At 46.4% G+C, this 27,919-nt stretch overlaps 1 protein-coding gene across 1 annotated transcript in view; it reads left to right on the top strand.

The window, feature by feature from the left end:
* Window positions 1-27,919, top strand: part of col6a2 (collagen, type VI, alpha 2) — a 109,239-nt gene that overhangs the window by 55,501 nt on the left and 25,819 nt on the right. Inside the window, 8 exon segments of the mRNA XM_038787119.1 lie at window positions 4,216-4,278; window positions 5,162-5,224; window positions 7,203-7,265; window positions 9,395-9,445; window positions 11,257-11,295; window positions 23,670-23,732; window positions 24,759-24,821; window positions 27,349-27,384. Of these exon segments, the coding sequence (XP_038643047.1) occupies window positions 4,216-4,278; window positions 5,162-5,224; window positions 7,203-7,265; window positions 9,395-9,445; window positions 11,257-11,295; window positions 23,670-23,732; window positions 24,759-24,821; window positions 27,349-27,384 (441 nt within the window).

The raw sequence follows: 27,919 nt of genomic DNA, 5'->3' as shown, positions 1-27,919 counted from the left end.
ACACCCATTTATCCCAACTCTTTGCTTTCTATTAATTAACCAATCCTCTATCCATGCTACTACTTTACCCTTAATGCCATGCATCTTTATCTTATGCAGCAACCTTTTGTGTGGCACCTTGTCAAAGGCTTTCTGGAAATCCAGATATACCACATCCATCGGCTCCCCGTTATCTACTGCACTGGTAATGTCCTCAAAAAATTCCACTAAATTAGTTAGGCATGACCTGCCTTTAACGAACCCATGCTGCGTCTGCCCAATGGGACAATTTCTATCCAGATGCCTCGCAATTTCTTCCTTGATGATAGATTCCAGCATCTTCCCTATTACCGAAGTTAAACTCACTGGCCTATAATTTCCTGCTTTCTGCCTACCTCCTTTTTTAAACAGTGGCGTCACGTTTGCTAATTTCCAATCCACTGGGACCACCCCAGAGTCTAGTGAATTTCGGTAAATTATCACTAGTGCATCTGCAATTTCCCTAGCCATCTCTTTTAGCACTCTGGGATGCATTCCATCAGGGCCAGGAGACTTGTCTACCTTTAGCCCCATTAGCTTGCCCATCACTCCCTCCTTAGTGATAACAATCCTCTCAAGGTCCTCACCTGTCATAGCCTCATTTCTATCAGTCGCTGGCATGTTATTTGTGTCTTCCACTGTGAAGACCGACCCAAAAAACCTGTTCAGTTCCTCAGCCATTTCCTCATTTCCCATTATTAAAACTCCCTTCTCATCCTCTAAAGGACAAATATTTACCTTAGCCACTCTTTTTTGTCTTTTATATTTGTAAAAACTTTTACTGTCTGTTTTTATATTCTGAGCAAGTTTACTCTCATACTCTATCTTACTCTTCTTTATAGCTTTTTTAGTAGCTTTCTGTTGCCCCCTAAAGATTTCCCAGTCCTCTAATCTCCCAGCAATCTTTGCCACTTTATATGCTTTTTCCTTCAATTTGATACTCTCCCTTATTTCCTTAGATATCCACGGTCGATTTTCCCTCTTTCTTCCGTCCTTCCTTTTTGTTGGTATAAACCTTTGCTGAGCACTGTGAAAAATCGCTTGGAAGGTTCTCCACTGTTCCTCAACTGTTCCACCATAAAGTCTTAGCTCCCAGTCTACCTTAGCTAGTTCTTCTCTCATCCCCTTGTAATCTCCTTTGTTTAAACACAAAACACTAGTATTTGATTTTACTTTCTCACCCTCCATCTGTATTTTAAATTCCACCATATTGTGATCGCTCCTTCCGAGAGGATCCCTAACTATGAGATCATGAATCAATCCTGTCTCATTACACAGGACAAGATCTAAGACCGCTTGTTCCCTCGTAGGTTCCATTACATACTGTTCTAGGAAACTATCGCGGATACATTCTATAAACTCCTCCTCACGGTTGCCTTGACCGACCTGGTTAAACCAATCGACATGTAGATTAAAATCCCCCATGATAACTGCTGTACCATTTCTACATGCATCAGTTATTTCTTTGTTTATTGTCTGCCCCACCATCTCGTTACTATTTGGTGGCCGATAGACTACTCCTATCAGTGACTTTTTCGCCTTACTATTCCTGATTTCCACCCAAATGGATTCAACCTTATCCTCCATAGCACCGATGTCATCCCTTACTATTGCCCGGATGTCATCCTTAAATAACAGAGCAACACCACCTCCCTTACCATCCACTCTGTCCTTCCGAATAGTTTGATACCCTCGGATATTTAACTCCCAGTCGTGACCATCCTTTAACCATGTTTCAGTAATGGCCACTAAATCATAGTCATTTACGATGATTTGTGCCACCAACTCATTTACTTTATTCCGAATACTACGAGCATTCAGGTAAAGTACACTTATGTTGGTTTTTTTACCTCTGTTTTGAATCTTAACATCTCCAGTTTTATTCCTTTTGTTATTACTGGGCCTATTCACTGTGCTCCCCTCAGTCACTGTACCTTGTACTGTCGCCCTTATGGATTTCTGACTGTCTTCTCTGCCTTGCACTTTTCCCCTTACTTCCTTTTGTTTCTGTCCCTGTTTTACTACCTTCCAACTTCCAGCATTGGTTCCCATCCCCCTGCCACATTAGTTTAAACCCTCCCCAACAGCTCGAGAAAACACCCCCCTAGGACATCGGTTCCAGTCCTGCCCAAGTGCAGACCGTCCGGTTTGTACTGGTCCCACCTCCCCCAGAACCGGTCCCAATGCCCCAGGAATTTGAATCCCTCCCTCTTGCACCATCTCTCGAGCCACGCATTCATCCTATCTATCCTGACATTCCTACTCTGACTAGCTCGTGGCACTGGTAGCAATCCTGAGATTACTGCCTTTGAGGTCCTACTTTTTAGTTTAACTCCTAACTCCCTGAATTCCGCTTGTAGGACCTCATCCCGTTTTTTACCTATATCGTTGGTGCCTATGTGCACCACGACAGCTGGCTGTTCACCCTCCCCCCCCCCCCAGAATGTCCTGCAGCCGCTCCGAGACATCCTTGACCCTTGCACCAGGGAGGCAACATACCATCCTGGAGTCTCGATTGCGTCCACAGAACCGCCTGTCTATTCCCCTTACGATCGAGTCCCCTATCACTATAGCCCTGCCATTTTTCTTCCTGCCCTGCTGTGCAGCAGAGCCAGCCACGGTGCCATGAACCTGGCTGCTGCTGCCTTCCCCTGGTGAGCCATCTCCCTCAACAGTATCCAAAGCGGTATATCTGTTTTGCTGGGAGATGACCGCAGGGGACACCTGCACTGCCTTCCTACTCTTGCTCTTTCTTTTGGTCACCCATTTTCTATCTCCCTCAGTAACCTTCACCTGCGGTGTGACCAACTCGCTAAACGTGCTATCCACGACCTCCTCAGCATCGCGGATGCTCCAAAGTGAGACCATCCGCAGCTCCAGAGCCGTCAAGCGGTCTAACAAGAGCTGCAACTGAAAACACTTCTTGCACGTGAAGGAGCCAGGGACAGTGGACGTGTCCCTGAGCTCCCACATCGCACACGAGGAGCATGACACGGGTCTGGGATCTCCTGCCATGTCTTAAACCCTTGGTAAACTTAAACAACTAGAATTTCAAAATAAAAATAAATAAATTAGACAATGAAAAGAAAAAGAGAGACTACTTACCAGTCACTTACCAGGGTAAAAAAGCACCTCCTCACACTCTGCACCGAATTACCTCACTGCACCAAATTACCAAGTTTAAATCTCCCACTCTGTATGAGTTTCACTCCGGATGTGTCTCCTGGAAAAGTGCTCGCTTCATGTCGCATTACAGTCACCCCCCACCATCTGGCTTGTGAAATCCTACCAACTGTCCTGGCCTGAGTCAATTCACACCTCTTCAACCTGGGGTTACCCCTATCTCTGGCTCTGTAAAGACTTAATTAGTCTTGGACTAATCCAAGCAAATGCTTGGATTCAAAGTATTGTCTGGCATCTTTGACTTTGTCGATATAAATGTTTCTGGAACCTACCTCTCCATTCACCTGAGGAAGGAGCAGTGCTCCAAAAGCTAGTGATTTGAAACAAACCTGTTGGACTTTAACCTGGTGTTGTAAGACTTCTGACTGTGCTCACCCCAGTCCAACCGACCGGCATCTCCACATCATGGTATTCTGAAAGTTAGACATTCCTCAGGTATGAGTCAATGTAAAGCTTTGGTCCATTTGAACAAAATAATAATTTTATGGAGGTAGCCAGGTTGATGTAGAAAATTATTTATATTTTCTTCCTGTCTCCTGGCGGAGACATAGGATTCCCAACATTCCAAGTTTGTCCTGGAAATTCCCTGACATTGCTATAAGCCACCAGGGGGGAAAGGTCACAGGGGAAGCTCTGTTTCGTTTCTTTTAATTTTCTATCATCACTTCCGTTAGTTATAAAAATATAGGGGGATGGGACTGGGGATGGGAGTTGACGGCGTGGGGGTCATGTGATAAGACATCCAGGAATATATCCACCCAAAGTTCGCAACCCTAGGTTGTAAGGCAAGGCTTAGAGTGATTGAAGTCAACCTGTTTTACCAGTCTTGGCATGTGAATTGGAAGAAGCTTAGAAATCCAGGCAAAAATTGAACAGGGTGCTTTGCTGTTGCAGATGTCTTACTCAGAAGAAGGCCAGGCGTGACAGTATAGCTTCAGCTGTGTTGAGCGCCTGCTGAAACCTGAAATCACGGTGCCTTTTGACTTATTAACCATGTTCTTGTTCCATTTAAAGGGGGATCTTGGAAATGAAGGTGTGCGAGGCTTGCCAGGCGAAGCTGGATTGAAAGGTGAAAAGGTAATGGGCTGCCTTGTGATGTCAGAGAATGAGTATAATGATAATTGAGCAACTAATCTAATAAATATTTTCTTAACGGTTAGGAGTTGTGGATGAGTGGGAAGATTTATGTACAAAAATTGTTTAACAGGCAAAGAGAATGGTAGCCTTTATCTTGAGGCAGCAGGAATAGAAGAATAGAAGTTGAGTGACAGCCATAGAGTTCTGGATAGATCCCATCTGTCATCCTTCATTCAGTTCTCGGTCTCAGGTCTAAGGGTGGGGATAGGGTGCAGTCCAGATTCACTTAGAATGATTCCAGGGCTAAAAGGGTTGAATCATGAGGTCAGGTCACATAGACTGGGATTGGATTCTGCTGGGTATAGAAGATCAAGGGATCTCATTAGAGTTAGACTGTTTAGGGTTACGTCAGGAGGCACAGTGGAAATCTGAAATTCTCACGCCTAAAAGCTGTCAACGTTGGCAAGGAGGTGGGTGGGTCGTGAGGGGTGTTTGGGTCAACCGAGAATAATTTAATTGTGTTTAATCTCTAGTCCAGTGTATTGAGGATATGGAGCCAAGATGAATAAATAGTGTTGAGCTATAGATCAAACCTGAATCTAATTGAATGACACAACTGGCTCAAGACACTGAAATGGCCTCCTGTTAGTATGAATAGAAGCTTCTCCTGATTTTACTGTTTTATTTTGGGTTTTCTCTTGGATTTAAAGCTACATTTTTGTTTTAAATGGTGTTGCCATGCCGAGGAAGGAAGCTTCCTCCTCTCCATTTGGCCATCACTAGACACTGGTCACCCCACTGGCAGTCTTGAGTTTTATGTTGGTCAGTGTTGGAAATTTTTCCATTTCTTGCTCACTCATTGAAATCTTGGCTTTGTTCATAGGGAGATATCGGCCTCCCAGGACCAAGAGGTAGCCCAGGCTTGACCGGAGGACCAGGTTTAAATGTAAGTTGCTATTTCCGACTCCTATAAGCAGTGAGCGCCAACGTAGTGTCGCCAACTCTGGTTGGACATTTCATGGAGGTTTCATCACATGGTGCCCACCCGCCCCTCCCTCGCCGCTCCTTACCTCCTCTCCAATATTCCTGTGGCTAATAAACAGACGTGTTCAGAGGAAATTTAGGGAAGAGGCTGTCACATTTTTCACAGTTAGTACGGTTTTCCTACTCGGTTGCCACATCCTGGGCTGGGATTTTCCTGCTCTGTCAGCAGTGGGCATCATTGCAGGCGAGGGGGGAGCATTTGGAGAGTCATTCAAAATCAACAGCTCTCCAAATTCTCCCATCCCACCTGTGACGGTGGCCGCTGCTGGGGTGGAGGGGGAGGTCACAAAATCCCGCACATAGTCCATGAAATCAATTCCTGAAGAATCCAGGATAATCTTGGAATATTGAAAACCCTAACCTACCTTATTGTTAATGCACAAAGCTAGCAGAGAGCCTGATTTCCATGTGTATTGTTTGTCCTATTTAACCAATCTGTCCATTACAAATAAGGTGCCAGAGCTGAAATTGACTGAGGCCATGATATTTGTGCTTCACTCAGTGGTGTACTTTAGTTCTGAAAAAGAACTATCGTCAAACATTCTTCATTTCTGTATAGGAACATTCCATGATTCCATAGTACCAAATGTTTTAAATCTCAGAGGCAGGTAGCTGGAGTTTTGAGGTCTCTGCATCAGCCTCAGACCCTGGCTGGGGCAGGTATGGGATGACTTGCGCCTTGTAGATGGTGGAAAGACAGAGTTCGGAGGCGGGTTGTTTGTCAAAGAATGCCAAGCCTCTGACCTACTCTTGTAGCCACAGTAATGATGTGGCTGATCCATGGTAACCCCTGATGGTGAGGGATTCAGCAGGGGCCTCACGGTAGCATGGTGGTTAGCATCAATGCTTCACAGCTCCAGGGTCCCAGGTTCGATTCCCGGCTGGGTCACTGTCTGTGTGGAGTCTGCACGTCCTCCCCGTGTGTGCGTGGGTTTCCTCCGGGTGCTCCGGTTTCCTCCCACAGTCCAAAGATGTGCAGGTTAGGTGGATTGGCCATGCTAAATTGCCCGTAGTGTAAGGTTAATGGGGGGATTGTTGGGTTATGGGTATACGGGTTACGTGGGTTTAAGTAGGGTGATCATTGTTCGGCACAACATCGAGGGCCGAAGGGCCTGTTCTGTACTGTACTGTTCTATGTTCTATGTTCTATATCATTAAATATCGTGGGTAGTTGGATTCTCTCTTGTTTGAGTCTCTGAGAAGTTGTGAATGAAATTGGTATGGGATGGAGTCAGGACTGTGACCCCTGCCTTCCCCACCCCATGTCTCCAGAAGCTGAGTGGAGACGGTCATGTGAGTGGCCAAGACCTGTCTTGGAGCTCTGGGACTTCATCCCAGTTGTACTATTGCATATCTAGGCCTTCAAGCCCTCATTAAGCTCCCCCTTCCCCAACCACTCCCCATGCCAATCTATGTCCCCCCCCCCCCCCCCCTACCTTTGAGGCCTCTTTATAGCACCCCCCCCCCCCTCCATTCTCACTCATGGCCCTTCATTCCCATTAACCCAGCATACACTATGTACAGAACAGATGACCCCGATAGTAACACGAGCATGTGTGGAACTGTGACTTAAAAGGCTTCCCAAACGTGGACTGATAAATGGAAATGTCACACTGACAAGGTGCAACTCATTCTTTCTGATGGTGCAAAGAGGGTACCTGCACCATCTTGGTGTACTGCCTTCACTGGCACCACGTATCAGGGGGCAACAGGGAAAACTCTCGGGCCTGCCTATCAATTGCACGTCTTGTCTCACCTGACCTGGACTGCCATCCAGACACGTTCATGAGATAATTCACCCAGCAAATGGGTGTCAGATGAGTGAGCTCAAAGGACTTTACAACTTGTTTTAAAAAAAAACTGATTTTCATCTTCCTCAGGGATCGCGAGGAGATGTGGGCGAGATTGGATCGAGGGGTGACACAGGACCACCAGGTCCTAAGGTAGGCCAGCCGGTATTGTTTATTTACAGATATGACAGAAAGACAGTGCGAATCATTTAACATGGTGCAGGGTACCATGCTCAAAGTCATGACTGATTGAAAAGTAAGGTGACTAACAAGAGACTATGTATGTGGGAAACTCTTGCAATACTTGATTTGCCCAAAGCACAAAGGGGGAAGGACAGGAGTCCTAAATATTTGTTTTACGCAAGGGAATTGATATATTTTTTTCCCCCATGCAGGTTATATTTTCCCCCATCAGTCTCTTAGTTTCATATACCATCTGGGTGTGCATTAGAGAGAGAACAGCAAGGCTGGTCCCAATTTTTAAAATCTATTCAATGTGGGCTGTGGGCATCGCTGTCTAGGCCAGTATTTATCGTCCATTATTAATTGTCCTTGAAAAGGTAGTGGTTAGCTGCCTTTTTGAACGTCTACAGTCCATGTGGTGTAGTACACTCACAGTGAAGGTAGGGAAGGAGTTCCAGGATTTTGACCCAAAGGCAATGAAAGAACGGTGATATATTTCCGGTTGGTGAGTGGTTTGGTTCAGGTTGGTGAGTGGTTTGATGTTCCAGGTGGTGGTGTTTCCATGTGCTAGTTGCCCTTGTCCTTCTAGGCAGTAGAATGCATGGGTTTAGAGCGCGTTATCGAAGGAACCTTGGTGAGTTGCCACAGGCAACTTGTAGATGATACACACTGTGCCAATGGGTGGAAGCAATGAATGTTTAAGGTGTGCCAATAAAGTGAGCAGCAGTGTGCTGAATGGTGTCAAGTTTCTAGAGTGGAGAGTATTCCATCACTCTCCTGACTTGCGCCTTGTGGTAAGACAGAGTCCGGAGGTGAGTTCTTGGCCAAAGAATGCTAAGCCTCTGGCCTACTCTTGTAGCCACAGTAATGATGTGGCTGATCCATGGTAACCCCAGGATACTGATGGTGAGGGATTCAGCAAAGGCAATATCATTAAATATTATGGGTAGTTGGATTCTCTCTTGTTTGAGTCTCTTGAGAAGTTGTGACTGAAAATAGATGCTGAACATCCCCACTTTGTACGTTTTATGGTGGAAGGGAGGTCATTGATGAAGCAGCTGAAGATGGTTGAGCCTAGGTCACTACCCTGAGTAACTCCTGCAGTGACATTCCACAATTTGATGCAATAACCACAAACTCCTTCCTTTATGTACGATATGACACCAATAATCAGGAAGGTCAGCCAAAAGGAAAGGTTAAAGATAATCTCAGACCAGCAAGACAAGAAGAGACTAATTAAATTGGTGATTTAAAATTGCAGAAATATTTCCTTTCTCAAAGGGCGATGACTGCTTGGACCGACCTATCAGGTGGCTGACACAATAGTCCAATATTCCTTTTCCCCACCATGTTGTTTAAACATCTGCCAAGAAATTGTCTCTCACTAATGTACACTGAGGATAAGGAATGGGCCCTGCACTAAAACAAGTAGCAGCAAGACCCATAGGCCTCAGTTATATGAGATTGGTGGGCTGTTAATGTCACTGGTTCTCAGCAGGCAGTTCTCTGATGGTGAGCGTTTCAGTTTTTGGCAGCAGCCCTCAGTTGGGTCCCAAGAAAAGGAAGGATATGATCCAGACAGACAGTCTAGATGGGGAGGTCAGCAGGATGTGGTTGGATGCTTCAGGAGAGAGTGGGAAGCTTAGGAGAAGGGAGCAAGCATTTGGGAGGGAAAAGGTAATAGGGAGAGTGGAGGTAAGCAGGCGCGGGCGCAATCAGGAGAGGAAGAGTGGGGCGGGGCAGTGATTACAAATCAGGTGATCAATTAGGTAATGGAAAAAGTGATTGGGGGACGGGGGAGCAATGGGAGGGTCCGAGTCGGGCCAATTTGAAGTGTTCAGTATTGCAGTGAAGCTGGAAGATGTACACCTGATTCTTCTTGCTCGTCATTTGGATAACTAAACATTTTAAAACTACCTTTTTCGGGTGGTGATTTCTAATGGTCCCTTCATAGTTAGACCACATGCACCCCATGTTTTCTGACATCACTTCAAACGTTAGTCTGAAGTAAAAATGTTCTTTATTAAAAAAATATTTCCATGTATCGAGTGTATAGCTTTGTGGCATCGGTGTAACTTCCTTCCTGAATTTATTTCAAGGGTGACAAAGGAAGACAAGGATTCAGCTTCCCTGGATCCAGAGGCGAGCAGGTACACAATCTTATTTGTTCATTTGCTTTATTTTCATCCCTACTCATTTGTGTTATTCTGCCTGTTTCTTACAGATGAGGCTTTTAAAATGTTTGGAAGCCGTTTATTTAGCCTCAGGCGGCAGCACTCCAACCGCATGGAAACAAATAATTTCTAACGGAAAGCCCCCTGACAAACTCTTCAACATAATATGGCCAAGTTCAAACTAAGTGGTGCAGCCCAAGGGCATTTTAAAAACACGTACAATCTACATTCAAAGATTAGAAATTCCACCTTGTGACTCAGTCATATGAACACGAGTTACATTTATCCCAAGTGGGAAAACCTTTCATCTTTCCATTGCAAATGGATGAATGCCTCTGCTGTGCCAAAGCAAACCATCGCCCAATGGGGGATTCCTCTTGGAAATCCCTCCTTTATCATAGAATGATGTAGTGCAAAAGGAGGCCATTCAACCCCTCATGCCGGTGTCATCGCCCTGACAAATCTATCCAATGACTCCTAAACCCCCTGCCCTGAAAAGCGTTTCAGAGGCCTGAAATCCTGATTGAGATCAAGTAAAAGAAAAGGCAATGTTGCCATAGTCCCAGATGACCATATGCTGCTTTCCCCTTTGAGGGGGAGAGCTGACTGGTGTGATTTAACTTGAGGGTCACCATACCTCAAGTGAGGGGCAAGGTTGAATAAACTTCATGAATAACCTCAACCGGTATGGGAATTGAAACCGCGCTTTGGCCTTCATCACAAACCAGCTGTCCAACCAAATGAGTTTAACTGACCCCCAAGATCAAGTAATTAAGTAGGGAGTGGGACTTGAACATGGGTCTGTCTTGACCAGCATGTTTAAAGTTGGCACGAAACCAGGCAGCGCCGTTCACCCATTGACCCTTCAGCTACTTGTTTTATCATATGAAGGTCCTTTAACAGTCCTTCATTGTTAATGAACCAGTTTTCAATGTGGTACAAAGGGCAACAAATGAACCTGGGCCCAGCCTTCAAATGATGCTGGTCTGCTCTGCAATAGTGATAACAACCATGTTGACTGATTTGGTTGAAATTGTCAGTGTAACAAAGGCATTTGTCACTCCCATCAAAATCAGAACTTTGTACGACTATGTTGACCACTTGATATTAATATTGCACAGCAAGATTTCAACACATTGAACATCAATTTTCATGAGGATTTAATTTAGATCCTAGCCTTCCCCTTACTATTTTATAGAATTTAATTCATAAAGCACAGAAGAAGGCCATTCGCCCCATCGACCCTCTGAAAGAGCACCCTAACTTAGGCCCACTCCCCCACCCTATCTCCTTAACCGCATCTAATCTGCATATCTTTGGAAACTAAGGGGCAAATTTAGCATGACCAATCCACATAACCTGCACATCTTTGGACTGTGGGAGGAAGCCAGAGCACCGGGAGAAACCCATGCAAACACAGGGAGAATGTGCACTCCACACAGACAGTCATCCAAGGCCGGAATCAAACCCGGGTCCCTGGCGCTGTGAGACAGCAGTGCTAATCACTGTGCCACCGTGCCACCCTTTGGTTTCAAATGCTGCATTTTGCTCTTAGAACGGTCACAAATCCATCACTCAACTTGACCCTGACCAATTAATTCAATTTCTTCCTTATTCCTGAACAACCAACTGCATCAAATTTCTTCGTGACTGGTTAACAATCAAATTCATTTTTGTTTTTATTTGACTGAATCAATTACTCTTCACTTCCAATGTGTCGTCTCAGTGAAAAGCTTTAATCTCTGGCTGAACCAAAATGCATTACTGTGTATCCATTTGCTTTTCAGGGGGACGAGGGAGTGGAAGGACCAAATGGATATTGGTGAGTGAAGCCTCTTTTCATTCAACGCAGTGCACGAGTTAACATATAAGTGTTGCAAGTTGAGCAGTTCAGTGTGAAATATGGTAAGAAAAATGTTACCATGGTTCGGAAGAAGATTCTGTTTGATCTTGTTTTGGGAACTGGTATTATAACCTGCACACCCCTGGACATCAAGGCAATTGACCATGGCCAGTCCACCTAACCCGCACATCTTTGGACTATGAGAAGAAACTGGAACATCCGGAGGAAACCCTCGCAGACATGGGGAGAACGTACAAACTCCACAAAGACTGTCGCCTGAGGCCGGAATTGAAACCGGGTTCCTGGTGCTGTGAAGCAGCAGTGCTGACCACTGTGCCGCCATGCCGCCCATCTGATGGATGTTCGTTCCCCTGACCCAGTACTTCTCACCCGAGAAACCCCACAAATTGAGGCTGGGCAGAAAAAGACCTTGAAGTGGTGACTTATCGGTCTTAACCGGGGCAAGGGCAGGCTACCCATCTCGGGGTCTGCCTGACCCAGCGAAAATCATGCCAGGTCAAGATCCAAGAGCGAATCCAGTCCATGCAATTTCACGCTCCCCCACCACCCCCACAACCTTCGAACCTGTCATAGGGAAGCATACAATTTAGACAATGTGCAAGTTCATTGGAACAATTGACAGGGAAAGATCAACTCTTTCTCAAGAGCGTGCTCAAACAAATACTGATCTGCTGCATTCGGATTGACATTGTGAAATTTTATCACTCATTAAAGCATTTTGACCTAGAAATGTGACAGTGGAGCTGGCACTATTGAAGTCTATGTAGGTAGGCAGAAAGCCTGTGCATGTTGCCATGCCCACTGTGTTAGGTAAGACCAAATGGGAAACATTCTGTACCCATGCCTAGAGCAGATGTTAGGCCTTAAACACCAGTTTGAGGCCCATTCTTATTGAATTGTGCCATCCCATAATAAAAAAGGCAAGTAATTTACCTCCCATGTTCAGACATGAGGAAAAGGTGTGGTCTTCACAATCCCACCCAATCTTCGCCCACAAACTCCGTCCCTATTACCATTGCTCCCCAGCACCACCCTTAATTCCTGGTCCCACCTTCCTCTCGGCACCACACAAAATATTAGGATGCTGGAGGAAGTAAGTGGGGAAGTTGCAGTTGCTTTAGCCATAATATTCCAAAGCTCAGAAACAAAATACTGCAGGTGCTGGAAATCTGAAATCAAAACAGAAAATCCTGGAAACGCTCAGCTGGTCAGGTAACATCTGTGGAGAGAGAAACGGAGTTAACGTTTCATGTCGATAACCCCCTCATCTGAGTTTTGATTAATGTACAATTCTAGGGGCTGGTGTTCTGAACCACATCGTCCACGCTGACACTTTGGTACAGTGCTGAGGGAGTGTTGCACTCTGGGAGGCACCATCTCTTCAGATGAGCCATATTAAATCAAGGTCATGCCTGTCATCTCAGGTGAATGGGGGAGACCCTCCCCAGTCATGGAACAATTTTGAAGAAGAGCAATTGAGGTTTTTTTTTCCAGTATTGTGGTCTGCCTTCAACTGTCAACCAACCCGCATTAAAGCAGATGATCTGGTTATTTATTCCAGTGCTTTTTGTGGGGCCTTACTGTGCACAGATTGGCTCCTGAATTTGCCATATTATCAGATTCTGCATGCCCAAAGTGATTAGTTGGCTATGAAACCTTATTGGGGTGTCTCAATCCCGTACAAAGTGCAAGACAGGGCAAAATTTATTTCACTGTTCAGAAGTGATATGTTACCAATACTGATGATGCCAAAGCTAACTACAATATCACCTTTCTGGTTAATAAGACAACAGCTGACTGTTAGCAGCAGAATATGTTGACAGTAGTCCATATCAAAATGGATCACATCTTGAGGAAAATAGATTCATAGATGTTTACAGCACAGAATTAAGCTATACAGCCCATCGTGAGCACACTGATCAACAAAGTTCTGACTACATTAATCCCATTTTCTAGCACATGGCCCAAGTGAATATCTAAATACTTAAATGTTACGAGAGTTTTTGACTCAATCTTCCTTCCAGGCAGTGAGTTCCGAACTCTCACCACCCTCGGGGTGAAAAAGTTTCACCTCTACTGCTCTTTTGGCTTGCTACCTCTCACCTTCAACCAATTCCTCCTGGTTATTGACCCTTCTACTAATCGAAAAGTATCCACCTAATCTATGCCCCCTCATAATCTTATACCCTTCTATCAGGTCCCATCTCAACCTTCGCTGCCCCAGCCTATCCAATCTTTCCTCCTAGCTCAGATCCTCCAGTCCAGGCAACATCCTGGAGAATCACCCCTGCACCCTATCCAGTGCAATCACAGGCTGCCTATAGAATTGCACGCAGTATACCAGTTGTGGACTACCCTGCGTTTTATACAGTTCCATCATGGCCTCCCTGCTCTTACATTTTATGAAATTAAATGAAAATCGCTTATTGTCACAAGTAGGCTTCAAATGAAGTTACTGTGAAAAGCTGCTAGATGCCCCATTCCGGTGCCTGTTCGGGGAGGCTGGTACGGGAATTGAACCCGTGCCGCTGGCCTTGGTCTGCTTTACAAGCCAGCTATTTAGCCCACTGTGCTAAACCAGCCCCTCGGCTAATAAAGGCAAGTGTCCAATAATCCTTTTTTATACACATTTTATTGAGGTATTTATGGTTTTATAACAGCAACAGAAGAAACAATGTACATGCAAATATAGACATAGAGCAAAAGCTGTCATCCTCCCTCACACGCCTTTACTAACACCCTACTCTAAACTAAACTAAACCAAACCCCCCCCCCCCTCCCCGCCCCATTCTGCTGACGGTTAATTTTCCCCAAAGAAGTTGACGAACGGTTGCCACCTCCGGGCGAACCCTAACATTGACCCTCTCAAGGCGAACTTGATTTTTTCCAGACGGAGAAAGCTAGCCATGTCAGTTAGCCAGGTCTTCGACTTTGGGGACTTTGAGTCCCTCCAAGCTAATAGAATCCGTCTCCGGGCTACCAGGGAATCAAAGGCCAGAACGTCTGCCTCTTTCTCCTCCTGAATTCCCGGGTCTTCCGAAACTCCGAAAATCGCCACTTCTGGACTCGGTGCCACCCTTGATTTCAACACCTTGGACATGACATCTGCAAACTCTGCCAGAATCCCCTGAGCTTCGGACACGTCCAGAACAAATGGACATGGTTCGCTGACCCTCCTGCACACCTTGCGCACCTGTCTTCCACCCCAAAGAATCTGCTTATCCGGGCTACTATCAGGCCCTTAAACTGACTTTAAACTGTATCAGGCCAGGCACATAATAAGAACATAAGAACATAAGAACTAGGAGCAGGAGTAGGCCATCTGGCCCCTCGAGCCTGCTCCGCCATTCAATTAGATCATGGCTGATCTTTTGTGGACTCAGCTCCACTTTCCGGCCCGAACACCATAACCCTTAATCCCTTTATTCTTCAAAAAACTATCTATCTTTACCTTAAAAACATGTAATGAAGGAGCCTCAACTGCTTCACTGGGCAAGGAATTCCATAGATTCACAACCCTTTGGGTGAAGAAGTTCCTCCTAAACTCAGTCCTAAATCTACTTCCCCTTATTTTGAGGCTATGTCCCCTAGTTCTGCTGTCACCCGCCAGTGGAAACAACCTGCCCGCATCTATCCTATCTATTCCCTTCATAATTTTAAATGTTTCTATAAGATCCCCCCTCATCCTTCTAAATTCCAACGAGTACAGTCCCAGTCTACTCAACCTCTCCTCATAATCCAATCCCTTCAGCTCTGGGATTAACCTAGTGAATCTCCTCTGCACACCCTCCAGCGCCAGTACGTCCTTTCTCAAGTAAGGAGACCAAAACTGAACACAATACTCCAGGTGTGGCCGCACTAACACCTTATACAATTGCAACATAACCTCCCTAGTCTTAAACTCCATCCCTCTAGCAATGAAGGACAAAATTCCATTTGCCTTCTTAATCACCTGTTGCACTTGTAAACCAACCTTCTGTGACTCATGCACTAGCACACCCAAGTCTCTCTGAACAGCGGCATGCTTTAATATTTTATCGTTTAAATAATAATCCCATTTGCTGTTATTCCTACCAAAATGGATAACCTCACATTTGTCAACATTGTATTCCATCTGCCAGACCCGAGCCCATTCACTTAACCTATCCAAATCCCTCTGCAGACTTCCAGTATCCTCTGCACTTTTCGCTTTACCACTCATCTTAGTGTCATCTGCAAACTTGGACACATTGCCCTTGGTCCCCAACTCCAAATCATCTATGTAAATTGTGAACAATTGTGGGCCCAACACGGATCCCTGAGGGACACCACTAGCTACTGATTGCCAACCAGAGAAACACCCATTTATCCCAACTCTTTGCTTTCTATTAATTAACCAATCCTCTATCCATGCTACTACTTTACCCGTAATGCCATGCATCTTTATCTTATGCAGCAACCTTTTGTGTGGCACCTTGTCAAAGGCTTTCCAGATATACCACATCCATCGGCTCCCCGTTATCTACTGCACTGGTAATGTCCTCAAAAAATTCCACTAAATTAGTTAGGCATGACCTGCCTTTTACGAACCCATGCTGCGTCTGCCCAATTTCTATCCAGATGCCTCGCATTTTCTTCCTTGATGATAGATTCCAGCATCTTCCCTATTACCGAAGTTAAGCTCACTGGCCTATAATTTCCTGCTTTCTGCCTATCTCCTTTTTTAAACAGTGGCGTCACGTTTGCTAATTTCCAATCCACCGGGACCACCCCAGAGTCTAGTGAATTTCGGTAAATTATCACTAGTGCATCTGCAATTTCCCTAGCCATCTCTTTTAGCACTCTGGGATGCATTCCATCAGGGCCAGGAGACTTGTCTACCTTTAGCCACATTAGCTTGCCCATCACTCCCTCCTTAGTGATAACAATCCTCTCAAGGTCCTCACCTGTCATAGCCTCATTTCTATCAGTCGCTGGCATGTTATTTGTGTCTTCCACTGTGAAGACCGACCCAAAAAGCCTGTTCAGTTCCTCAGCCATTTCCTCATTTCCCATTATTAAAACTCCCTTCTCATCCTCTAAAGGACCAATATTTACCTTAGCCACTCTTTTTTGTCTTATATATTTGTAAAAACTTTTACTGTCTGTTTTTATATTCTGAGCAAATTTACTCTCATACTCTATCTTACTCTTTATAGCATTTTTAGTAGCTTTCTGTTGCCCCTTAAATATCTCCCAGTCCTCTAGTCTCCCACCAATCTTTGCCACTTTGTATGCCCTTTCCTTCAATTTGATACTCTCCCTTATTTCCTTAGATATCCACGGTCGATTTTCCCTCTTTCTTCCGTCCTTCCTTTTTGTTGGTATAAACCTTTGCTGAGCACTGTGAAAAATCGCTTGGAAGGTTCTCCACTGTTCCTCAACTGTTCCACCATAAAGTCTTAGCTCCCAGTCTACCTTAGCTAGTTCTTCTCTCATCCCCTTCTAATCTCCTTTGTTTAAACACAAAACACCAGTATTTGATTTTACTTTCTCACCCTCCATCTGTATTTTAAATTCCACCATATTGTGATCGCTCCTTCCGAGAGGATCCCTAACTATGAGATCATGAATCAATCCTGTCTCATTACACAGGACAAGATCTAGGACCGCTTGTTCCCTCGTAGGTTCCATTACATACTGTTCTAGGAAACTATCGCGGATACATTCTATAAACTCCTCCTCACGGTTGCCTTGACCGACCTGGTTAAACCAATCGACATGTAGATTAAAATCCCCCATGATAACTGCTGTACCATTTCTACATGCATCAGTTATTTCTTTGTTTATTGCCTGCCCCACCATCTCGTTACTATTTGGTGGCCGATAGACTACTCCTATCAGTGACTTTTTCGCCTTACTATTCCTGATTTCCACCCAAATGGATTCAACCTTATCCTCCATAGCACCGATGTCATCCCTTACTATTGCCCGGATGTCATCCTTAAATAACAGAGCAACACCACCTCCCTTACCATCCACTCTGTCCTTCCGAATAGTTTGATACCCTCGGATATTTAACTCCCAGCCGTGACCATCCTTTAACCATGTTTCAGTAATGGCCACTAAATCATAGTCATTTACGATGATTTGTGCCACCAACTCATTTACTTTATTCCGAATACTACGAGCATTCAAGTAAAGTACACTTATGTTGGTTTTTTTACCTCTGTTTTGAATCTTAACATCTCCAGTTTTATTCATTTTGTTATTACTGGGCCTATTCACTGTGCTCCCCTCAGTCACTGTACCTTGTACTGTCGCCCTTATGGATTTCTGACTATGTCTTCTCTGCCTTGCACTTTTCCCCTTACTTCCTTTTGTTTCTGTCCCTGTTTTACTACCTTCCAACTTCCTGCATTGGTTCCCATCCCCCTGCCACATTAGTTTAAACCCTCCCCAACAGCTCTAGAAAACACCCCCCCTAGGACATCGGTTCCAGTCCTGCCCAAGTGCAGACCGTCCGGTTTGTACTGGTCCCACCTCCCCCAGAACCGGTCCCAATGCCCCAGGAATTTGAATCCCTCCCTCTTGCACCATCTCTCGAGCCACGCATTCATCCTATCTATCCTGACATTCCTACTCTGACTAGCTCGTGGCACTGGTAGCAATCCTGAGATTACTACCTTTGAGGTCCTACTTTTTAGTTTAACTCCTAACTCCCTGAATTCCGCTTGTAGGACCTCATCCCGTTTTTTACCTATATCGTTGGTGCCTATGTGCACCACGACAGCTGGCTGTTCACCCTCCCTCCAAGAATGTCCTGCAGCCGCTCCGAGACATCCTTGACCCTTGCACCAGGGAGGCAACATACCATCCTGGAGTCTCGATTGCGTCCACAGAACCGCCTGTCTATTCCCCTTACGATCGAGTCCCCTATCACTATAGCCCTGCCATTTTTCTTCCTGCCCTGCTGTGCAGCAGAGCCAGCCACGGTGCCATGAACCTTGCTGCTGCTGCCTTCCCCTGGTGAGCCATCTCCCTCAACAGTATCCAAAGCGGTATATCTGTTTTGCAGGGAGATGACCACAGGGGACACCTGCACTGCCTTCTTACTCTTGCTCTTTCTTTTGGTCACGCATTTTCTATCTCCCTCAGTAATCTTCACCTGCGGTGTGACCAACTCGCTAAACGTGCTATCCACGACCTCCTCAGCATCGCGGATGCTCCAAAGTGAGTCCATCCGCAGCTCCATAGCCGTCAAGAGGTCTAACAAGAGCTGCAACTGAACACACTTCTTGCACGTGAAGGAGCCAGGGACAGTGGACGTGTCCCTGAGCTCCCACATCGCACACGAGGAGCATGACACGGGTCTGGGATCTCCTGCCATGTCTTAAACCCTTGGTAAACTTAAACAACTAGAATTTCAAAATAAAAATAAATAAATTAGACAATGAAAAGAAAGAGAGATTACTTACCAGTCACTTACCAGGGTTAAAAAGCACCTCCTCACACTCTGCACCGAATTACCTCACTGCACCAAATTACCAAGTTTCAATCCCCCACTCCGGATGAGTCTCCTGGAAAAGTGCTCGCTTACTGTGTGCACTGTCTGTCTGTCTTTTATACAGACCTCAGCTAACCGATGACTCAAAAAATACCTTAACTTCAAAGAGAAGAATACAATGTGCCCCTAAACAGGCCTCAGGTGATTGACAGATAACTGCCTCTCAGCAATTAGGGTGGGGGCAGCTTCAACCAATCAGACACTAAGCTCCACACTGCACTTTTAACTGATAAACAGCAGAATTAGATTTTCAACTTACCTTTGCTGATTTACCTCACTGCACCAAATTACCAAGTTTCCAAGTTTCAATCTCCCACTCTGTATGAGTCTCACTCCGGATGAGTCTCCTGGAAAAGTGCTCGCTTACTGTGTGCGCTGTCTGTCTGTCTTTTATACAGACCTCAGCTAACCGATGAGGTCCATGATGTGGACGTGTTTACTCTGCTCAACTTACCTGCCCAACGACCATCCTCTAGCTCTCCTCCTAACTCCTCTTCCCATTTGTGTTTCAACTCCTCGGTCTGCGTCTCCTCTGACCCCATGAGTTCCTTGTAAATGTCAGAAACCCTCCCTTCTCCCACCCACATTCTGGAAACTACCCTATCCTGTATCCCCCTGCAGGTGCGTAAACTCATTCCCACTTGTCAATTCAAATTTATCCTCCAACTCCCTCAAGCTGTAAAAGCTCCCCTCTATAAACATATCTCCCATCCTCTCGATCCCTGCTCTCTGCCATCTCCGGAAATTTCCATCCAGCCTTCCCGGGGCAAATCGGTGATTATTGCAGATTGGAGACCAGACCGATGCTCCCTCCGCTCCCACATGTCCCCTCCATTGCCCCCAGACCCTCAGGGCTGCCACCACCACGGGGCTGATGGAGTACCGCGCCGGCGGGAACGGCAGAGGCGCCGTTACCAATGCCCCCAAACTAGTGCCCTTGCATGATGCCGCCTCCACACGCTCCCACACCGAAACCCCCCCCCCCCAACCACCACCCACTTCCTAATCTTGCTATATTCACCATCCAGCGCCAGCCCAACCTCCCACCGGCTCCTCTCCAGCATCCCCTTTTTTACTCGCCGGGTCTTACCTGCCCATACAAAGCCAGTGATCACCTTATTGACCCGTTTAAAGAAGGACAGCGGAATAAAGATGGGGAGACACTGAAACATAAACAGGAATCTCGGGAGGACCGTCATTTTCACTATCTGCACCCTCCCAGTTAGTGACAATGGGAGTGCGTCCCACCTTTGGAAATTGTACTTCATTTGGTCTACTAGTCGGGCCAGATGTAGCCGTTCCCATTCCCGCGCCATCTGGATGCCTAGGTACTGAAAGCTTCCCCCTCCCACCCTAAATGGCAGCTCCCCCAATCGCCTCTCCTGCCGCCAACCCTGGATCGCAAACATCTCACTTTTCCCCATGTTCAGTTTATAACCCGAAACTCGGCCAAATTCCCCCAGAATCCTCATAATTTCTTCCATCCTGACAAGTGGGTCCGAAAGCTATAGGAGCAGGTTGGCTGCGTATAGCGAGACTCCCCCCCCCCCCCCCCCCCCCCCCCCCCCGGCCCCAGACCAGCCCCTTCCAGCCCTTTAAGGCTCTCGGCGCAATTGCCAGCAGCTCTATGCCCAGCGCCAACAGCAGTGGGGAGAGGGGGCATCTGTGTCTCATCCCCCGATGCAGCTTGAAATAGTTCGACGTTGACCTGTTCATCCGTACACTCGCCACAGGAGCCTGATACAGCAATCTGACCCAGTCCATGAAGCCCCGCCCAAATCCAAATCACCCCAGTACCTCCCACAGATATTCCGATTCCACCCGATCAAATACCTTCTCTGCGTCCATTGCGACCACTACCTCCACGTCCCTACCTTCTGGGGGCATCATGATCATATTCAGCACCCTTCTTACGTTGGCCACCAACTGCCTACCCTTAACGAGTCTCGTCTGGTACTCCCCGGTCATGTCCGGAACGCAGTCTTCAATCCTAGAGGACAAGATTTTGGCCAACAGTTTGGCGTCTACATTTAGTATGGAGATCGGCCTGTAGGACCCGCATAGCTCCGGGTCCTTGTCCCGCTTTCGGATCAATGAGATAGTGGCCTGTGACATCGTCGGGGGAAGCATACCACGCTCCCTTGCCTCATTGAAGGTCCTCAGTTACTCTAAGGTGCATTTCCTGCAACATTGCCATGTCCATCTTCAGTCCCCTCAAATGTGCAAACACACGTGTCCTCTTAACCGGCTCATTTAGCCCTCTTGCCTTCCATGTGATCAGCCATCGCCTTTCTTGGGCCAGTCTCCAGCCCACGCCCCATGCATCCGCCGGCCCGCCCCCAGGCAGCTCTGCCTCCTGCCTCTCTGTCCCACAGCAGAAGTCCCTCCCCCATCAGCAGAACATTTTGCCCCTTTCTCCCCCTAGTAACAGCACTATTCCAACCCCTTCAATAAGCATAGCATCTACTCACCCCCCACTGTGCTTCCGTGAGCTAGCCCGCCCAGCTAGCTTGGTGACCCCACCCACGGCGCCAGACATTCTCCCATCTATTATTCCGTCCCCTTTTGCTCGGACACATACATATATGCAAAAGAAAAACAATCCCAACACAATTGCCCGAAAGGAACACAAAAAGAAAAAAAAAACAAACATAAGATCCAACATCTAACATTCACACCTCCATCCCCCACCAATGCAAATGAAAACTTTAACTTACTCAGCTCTGCAACAGGCCCCAGATCAATACAGGAGGCATTGCAAATAACGTACGAAAAACAAAAAGCTTTTTTTTTAAACATGAGCGCTGCAGCAAAGTTCAAAGACTTCAGTCCGTCACCAGCCCGTTCCTTCTAGCGAAATCCATCGCTTCCTCGGCCGACTCAAAATAAAAATTTTGTTCCTCATACGTGACCCAAAGACGAGCCGGATACAGCAGTCCAAACGTAACCTTTTTCTTGAAAAGGGTTGACTTTATCTGGTTGAACCCTGCTCTTCTCCTGGCCACATCCGCACTCAGATCCTGATAGATCCGCAGGATGCTATTCTCCCATTTACAGTTGCGTGTCTGCCTGGCCCACCGTAAAATAAGCTCCTTGTCCAGGTACCTGTGGAATCTCACCACCATTGCCCTCAGGAATCCCCCATTCGCGGCTTCCTCGCGAGCGCTCTGTGAGCCCTGTCCACCTCCAAGGATCGGGAGAACATCCCATCCCCCAGTAACGTCTTGAATATGTCCGCTATGTACGTCCCTGCGTCCGTTCCTTCGGACCCCTCCGGGAGACCAATGATTCTCAAGTTCTGCCGGCGGGACCTATTTTGTAGGTCCTCCACCTTCTCCAGGAGCCTCTGCTGGTCTCTCAGCATCCTCACCTCCAGCTCCACTGCTGTTTGATGTTCCTCCTGCTCAGTCAGTGCCTTCTCCAATTTATGGATCGCCCGGTCTTGAGCATCCAGTCTAAGTTCCAGTCGCACAATCAATTCCTTAATCGGGTCCAAGCATTCCTGTTTCTGCTTGGCGAAGCCATCCTGACTGAACTTCATCAGCTGCTCCGTCGACCGCTGGGTCGTCAAGCCAGGACCCCGGTCGTCCACCATGCTATCTCCCGCTGCAGCTTCAGCCCGAGCCTTCTCTGTTCACCTATTTCCTCCTTTGCGAGCACTTTTGGTCCGCCTCTCCATGCACTGATGTAGGAACCCACTTCACAATTGCCTCCACCATCAATTTACCGAATCAAGTCTGACAAAAAATCGAGGAAAAAGGTTCACAGGTCCTACCCGAGCGGGAGCCACTAAACATGAAACCTACTCCTTCATAGCTGCCACCAGAAGTCCCCAATAATCCTTCTTAACCATTGTATTTACCTGCCCTGCCGCCTTCAGGAAATGTTCAACTTCACAAAATTGTAACATTCAGCCCCGTTTTTAAAGCATCTATGGATGGACAGTGGCACGGACTAAGATCTATTCAATAATTTGCAAGCTTGTTAGGAACAGTAGAAAGCCATTCGGCCCATCGAGCCTATTCCACCATTCAATTAGATTGTGACTGAGCTACATCTGAACTCCATCCACCTGCCTTGCTTCCGTATCACTGAATGGCCGTGCCTAATAAATATCTCTCAAATTGATATCTATGAATCCCAGTTCGTATATCAATTGATTCACAGCCTCAGCAGCTTCTTGTGGAGATTTACAGATTTCTGATGCGCTTCTTGTTGGAAAAAGTGCTTCTTGATATCACCTCTGAAGGGCCTAGCTCTAGGACACATCCTTTTGTTTTTGGAATCCCAGAGAAGACAGAAAAGACAGTTACTGCCTTTAATCATCCTAAAATCCTCAAATAGATTACTCCTTCATCTTCAAAATCAAACAAGTACAAGTGTGTGCAACCGAAGTGTAGTCACTGTTGTCATGCAGCAGCCTATTTGCACAGAGTAAGTTCCCATGAACAGTGGTGTGGTTAAAGGTGTCTGGAGTCGAAGCAGCACGGTGGCACAGTGGTTAGCATTGCTGCCGCACGGCGCCGAGGTCCCAGGTTCGATCCCGGCTCTGGGTCACTGTCCGTGTGGAGTTTGCACATTCTCCCCGTGTTTGCGTGGGTTTCGCCCCCACAACCCAAAAAGATGTGCAGGGTAGTTGGATTGGCCATGCTAAATTGCCCCATAATTGGAAAAAATGAATTGGGTACTCTAAATTTATTTTTTAAAAAGATGTCTGGAGTCTCTTGTTTTGAAAGCTGGGATGATAAGTCGCCATTTAATAAAGTGCAAGCTCAACAAGTCCAACATTAAGTTTGCCATTTTCTCTACAGGGTATCAAAGGGGAAATGGGACGCAAAGGAGACCAGGGTTCTAAGGGCATCCTTGGTGAACCAGTAAGTATTCTCCTTATTCCTATTGCTCAATCTCATTTCTGGGAATCCAGTCAACTGGTGAATAGTGTTGTAAGAAGCTTCCTTTTATAGACTAAGTGAGTTGCAATGCTTAATGACATTCCCCCCTCACCAGGGGCCAATAAATCAGCAATTTCTTGATCAAGTCATCAGTTAAATCCCTTTTTACTGTTCAGTATTTCCATATAGAAGCAATTATGATACGGTTGCTTACATATATTGTTTTTGTAAGACCAAATTTGGAAGAATGAGCCTACTTCTTTCTTTGTCACACTCCTGGGTTGGTTCAGACAGAGCTTGAATTCATTTTACAAATATAGTCATGCCAATTCAACATTTACTGAACTGTATATAACTTGATGTAAGAATTAAGCCAGCCAGAATCCGGGGTTTACAAGAAAGAAGTCTGTTTTATCACCAAAACTCACTCGGGTAAAGTTCCGGATAAGATTTTCATGGATTGTCTGAATGCTTCATAATTAGTCACATTCCATGGTTGCTACTGGGTTCTCAGTAAAGCAGTCAGTCTGCAGTTATGTCTGATTTATTCTCTTTTCTCTCGAAACATTGAGTTTGAATCCTCCTTTGAGAACTCTCTGTTTGCAGCAATGAGGTCTTCTGGTGGGTTTTCAAACCCCAAACAGGGCTCAGCCTGGTTGAGAGAGGTTTCAGAGAGAGACAGGATATGGCTGTAGTTGCAGTCTCTGTTCATTCAAATTCAGTAAATTTTACACCTGAGAACGGAATCACGTGACTTCTCTCTGGTTTCCAACAGGGCTTAATTTAGCCACTCTCTCCAAGAGCTCCATAGATTCTGTGCATCCATAAAATGGGTTGCGGCCTTCACAAATGCAACTTAATAGGCTTGTGTCCTGTGTTAGCAGAAAATGTTTTTTTTTCAAATTGTTCAATATACATCCAGAAGATAACATTACAAATGTATATTCTAGATAGTACATCCTTGGAACAGTTTACATTAAGAGGTTTTGCTCCTTTCCTTTCCCCTAGGGTGATCCTGGACCAATAGGTGAGCCAGGCGAGAGAGGATCCCCAGGAGGCCCAGGTGGAGAGGTACGTGCCACTTGTCTCACATCTAACTAAGGGCTGCAAGTTCTCCATCCTGTATTCCTTAACGCACCACATGTAGTGTTCACAGCAGCAAACAGGCTGCAAAGCAGACTAAGATTCAACACTTAGACTGTGCACTAGAATGATTGGTTGATTTGATCTTAGTTTCGGGCTAGTTCGGCACAACGTCGTGGGCTGAAGGGCCTGTACTGTGCTGTACAGTTCTATGTTCTATGTACCTCAGCTCAACAGTTCAGGATTCACAGAGACCCCATTCTAGTCTGCACTTGCCTGGGCTCTCAAGAGTGAGTGTGAATCCTACACTTCCTGACTCCGGGATGGCGGGAGTCTTACCTCTAAACGACTACCCCCAAAAGACCTAAAGCCAAATTTGATGCCCCCCACTGCCACTGCATGATGAGATATCAGCAAGTATAGGTCAGAGGTCAAACCTGTGACTTTTCTGACCCTGCACGGCCCAGGACTCCCTGAAGGGATTTCTGCATCCATCAGGAGAACTGGAGATATGGGGCTGGATTCTTTGTTTTGGAGACTAAGTCCCCATGCCATCGTGAAAACTGTGGTCTTTTATGCAAGGAAAACAGGCATTAAAAGGCCACCGATTCCCCATTTTGCAGGGGGCTAGCAGGGAGGCATCGAAGAGCTCGCAGCTCTAGCTGCCAATACGGCCCCCAGCACTTCCAGGTCAGAGGTCGTGCATGCATACTGCAGCAGCCGGCAGCGGCCGCGCCGTGCTCTATGGCGGACTGAGCCCATGGAGCTGGACCGCCAAAGTAGTGCCCTGCATCGGCAACTCGTGTGCCCCGGCCCTCCGATTGGCCCTCCCCCGACTGTGGCGGTCTCGGACTGAGTCCGCAGCTGCAACATGAAGATCCCGGATGGTGTGCGCACACATAAGGCACGCTGTGTGGAATTTGGCCGATCAGCAACGGAGCATCGTGTGGCGGGCCTCAGGCAATTCCCGAGGCGGTGGATAAACAACGCGATGTATTCCGAGAGTATGCCGATTTTCAGGAGGCGGAGAATTGAAAAGATGGCGCCGCTCCTGATTTCGGCGCCAAAAAGGATTCTCCACCCCGTCGCTGAACGCGATTTCGGCATCGAGGAGCGGAGAATCAAGCCCCAAAGATCTGCTTTCCCAGGCCCTTTAGTGATGCAAATGGTGGGCCCACAGTCTAGAGAAATATCACCACCGTATCCTGAATATTTTCAGCAAATTGTTCCTGAAATCTACAATGCAGATGTGTAACATTTGGCAAATGGAAATCACAACTATATTCATAAGAAATTTGCTCCTTCCATCATTGAAACCAAAATCTTAGTTTTCAGATGTCAAAGTATAAGTTCCATGGTCCTCACTCTGAGCGGGGTCACTGCATCTGCATGGAGGGCAAATGAGAAAACCTGGCCTACGTTCTGAACCATCCATGGATAATGGGGACTAAGAATTCTCCAAATATTAATAATAATCTTTATTAGTGTCACAAGTAGGCTGACATTAACACTGTAATGAAGCTACTGTGAAAATCCCCTAGTCGCCACATTCCGGCGCCTGTTCGGGTACACTGAGGGAGAATTCAGAATGTCCAATTCACCTAACAAGCACGTCTTTCGGGACTTGTGGGAGGAAATCAGAGCACCCGGAGGAAATCCACACAGACATGGGGAGAATGTGCAGACTCCGCACAGACAGTGACCCAAGCAGGAGTCAAACCTGGGACCCTGGTGCTGTGAAACAACAGTGCTAACCACTGTGTTACCGTGACGTTGAGTGATAGGATAACAAAGACTGTCCCAAATTTGTGACTGAATGTTGTTAGGCCTTGTGTGTAAGTTGGCCAAAACATCAAGTGTTTCAGATCCAGGAATTCCTGGAAGCCAATAGATATCAGCCCTCCAGATCTCACACAGACTTCAAGGTGGCTCCCATAGCATCCTTCAGGCCCGGACCTCCAAGGATAGTGGTCATAATGGACTACAGCTACATAGGAAATGCATACCTACTTGATATCTAAATGGAAAACCTCAATGGAGCCCTTATTCCGTTAACCCAGACATTGGCCGAAAGGTTCAGTCCTTATCCGTATTTACCAAGGAGGAGATGGTGGGTCAGACCCCTGCCAGCCCCATAACGAAAATAAATGTACCATAAGACATAGGAGCAGAATTTGGCCACTCGGCCCATCCAAGTTTGCTCTGCCATTCAATCATGGCTGATATTTTCTCATCCCCATTCTCCTGTCTTCTCCCCATGACCCCTGATCCCTTTATTCAACCACCAAATTCAGCAAGCGGACTGGTATAGTCACTTGAACACGTTTTCTTTCCCGAAAGGGCCCAGAGGTCCAAGTCGTTACAGCAGTCAGATGATGAGATGAGTGGGCTGTGGAAGCATTTTTCAAGGCCAATTATGTCAGTCAAATGGTACCATTAAGAGAGTACTCCGTCAGATCTAGTCATTTTTTAACTTTATTTTGAACTGATTGTGTTTCTTCTCGTTTGGTTTCAGGGGTCTCACGGACCACCGGGAGATGCTGGCCTTACAGTAAGTATCATCTGTCAACCTTGATTCCTGGCTGAGGGGCGGTGAGGTTGAGAGGCCCATCCCTGTAGGAGGGTCACCAACTCTGAATGTCCATACCGTGGGAACATTCAGCCCAGTGATCCCATGCCACAGGTGACCCCGCCCTCATCTTCGCCATTGGTTGTCCAAGATATCCATCTTTTGAACATCTCACTTGCCCATACCGATTGAATAACAATCGTCCTTTTCACCACCTGATTGGATGATTCTTGACTGTTGAGACGAGCTGCCATTTTCCCCCACTCCAATATGTCTACAGTGGGATGAACAAATTTATTCAAAGGAAATGAAATAAAATTGCTATATTTTTAAATGTCACTTTGATATTTCTCCTGTGAGATTGATCTTAATTGATGGGGACTTCAGGACATTGCTGGAGGATTGGCAACGCTACTCCTTAAATGAATGATGAGGCTCGTCCAACATTGGAGCTCGACCTTGACCTCAGTACCATTGTGTGGGGGAGTTGCACATGATGCAGTAGCAGGCAGCTGTC

Source organism: Scyliorhinus canicula, chromosome 2 (assembly GCF_902713615.1).
Source record: "Scyliorhinus canicula chromosome 2, sScyCan1.1, whole genome shotgun sequence".
Classification (NCBI taxonomy): Eukaryota; Metazoa; Chordata; class Chondrichthyes; order Carcharhiniformes; family Scyliorhinidae; genus Scyliorhinus; species Scyliorhinus canicula.
Note: the sequence above shows the minus strand (reverse complement) of the source record. Positions and strands in the feature narration are given on the sequence as shown.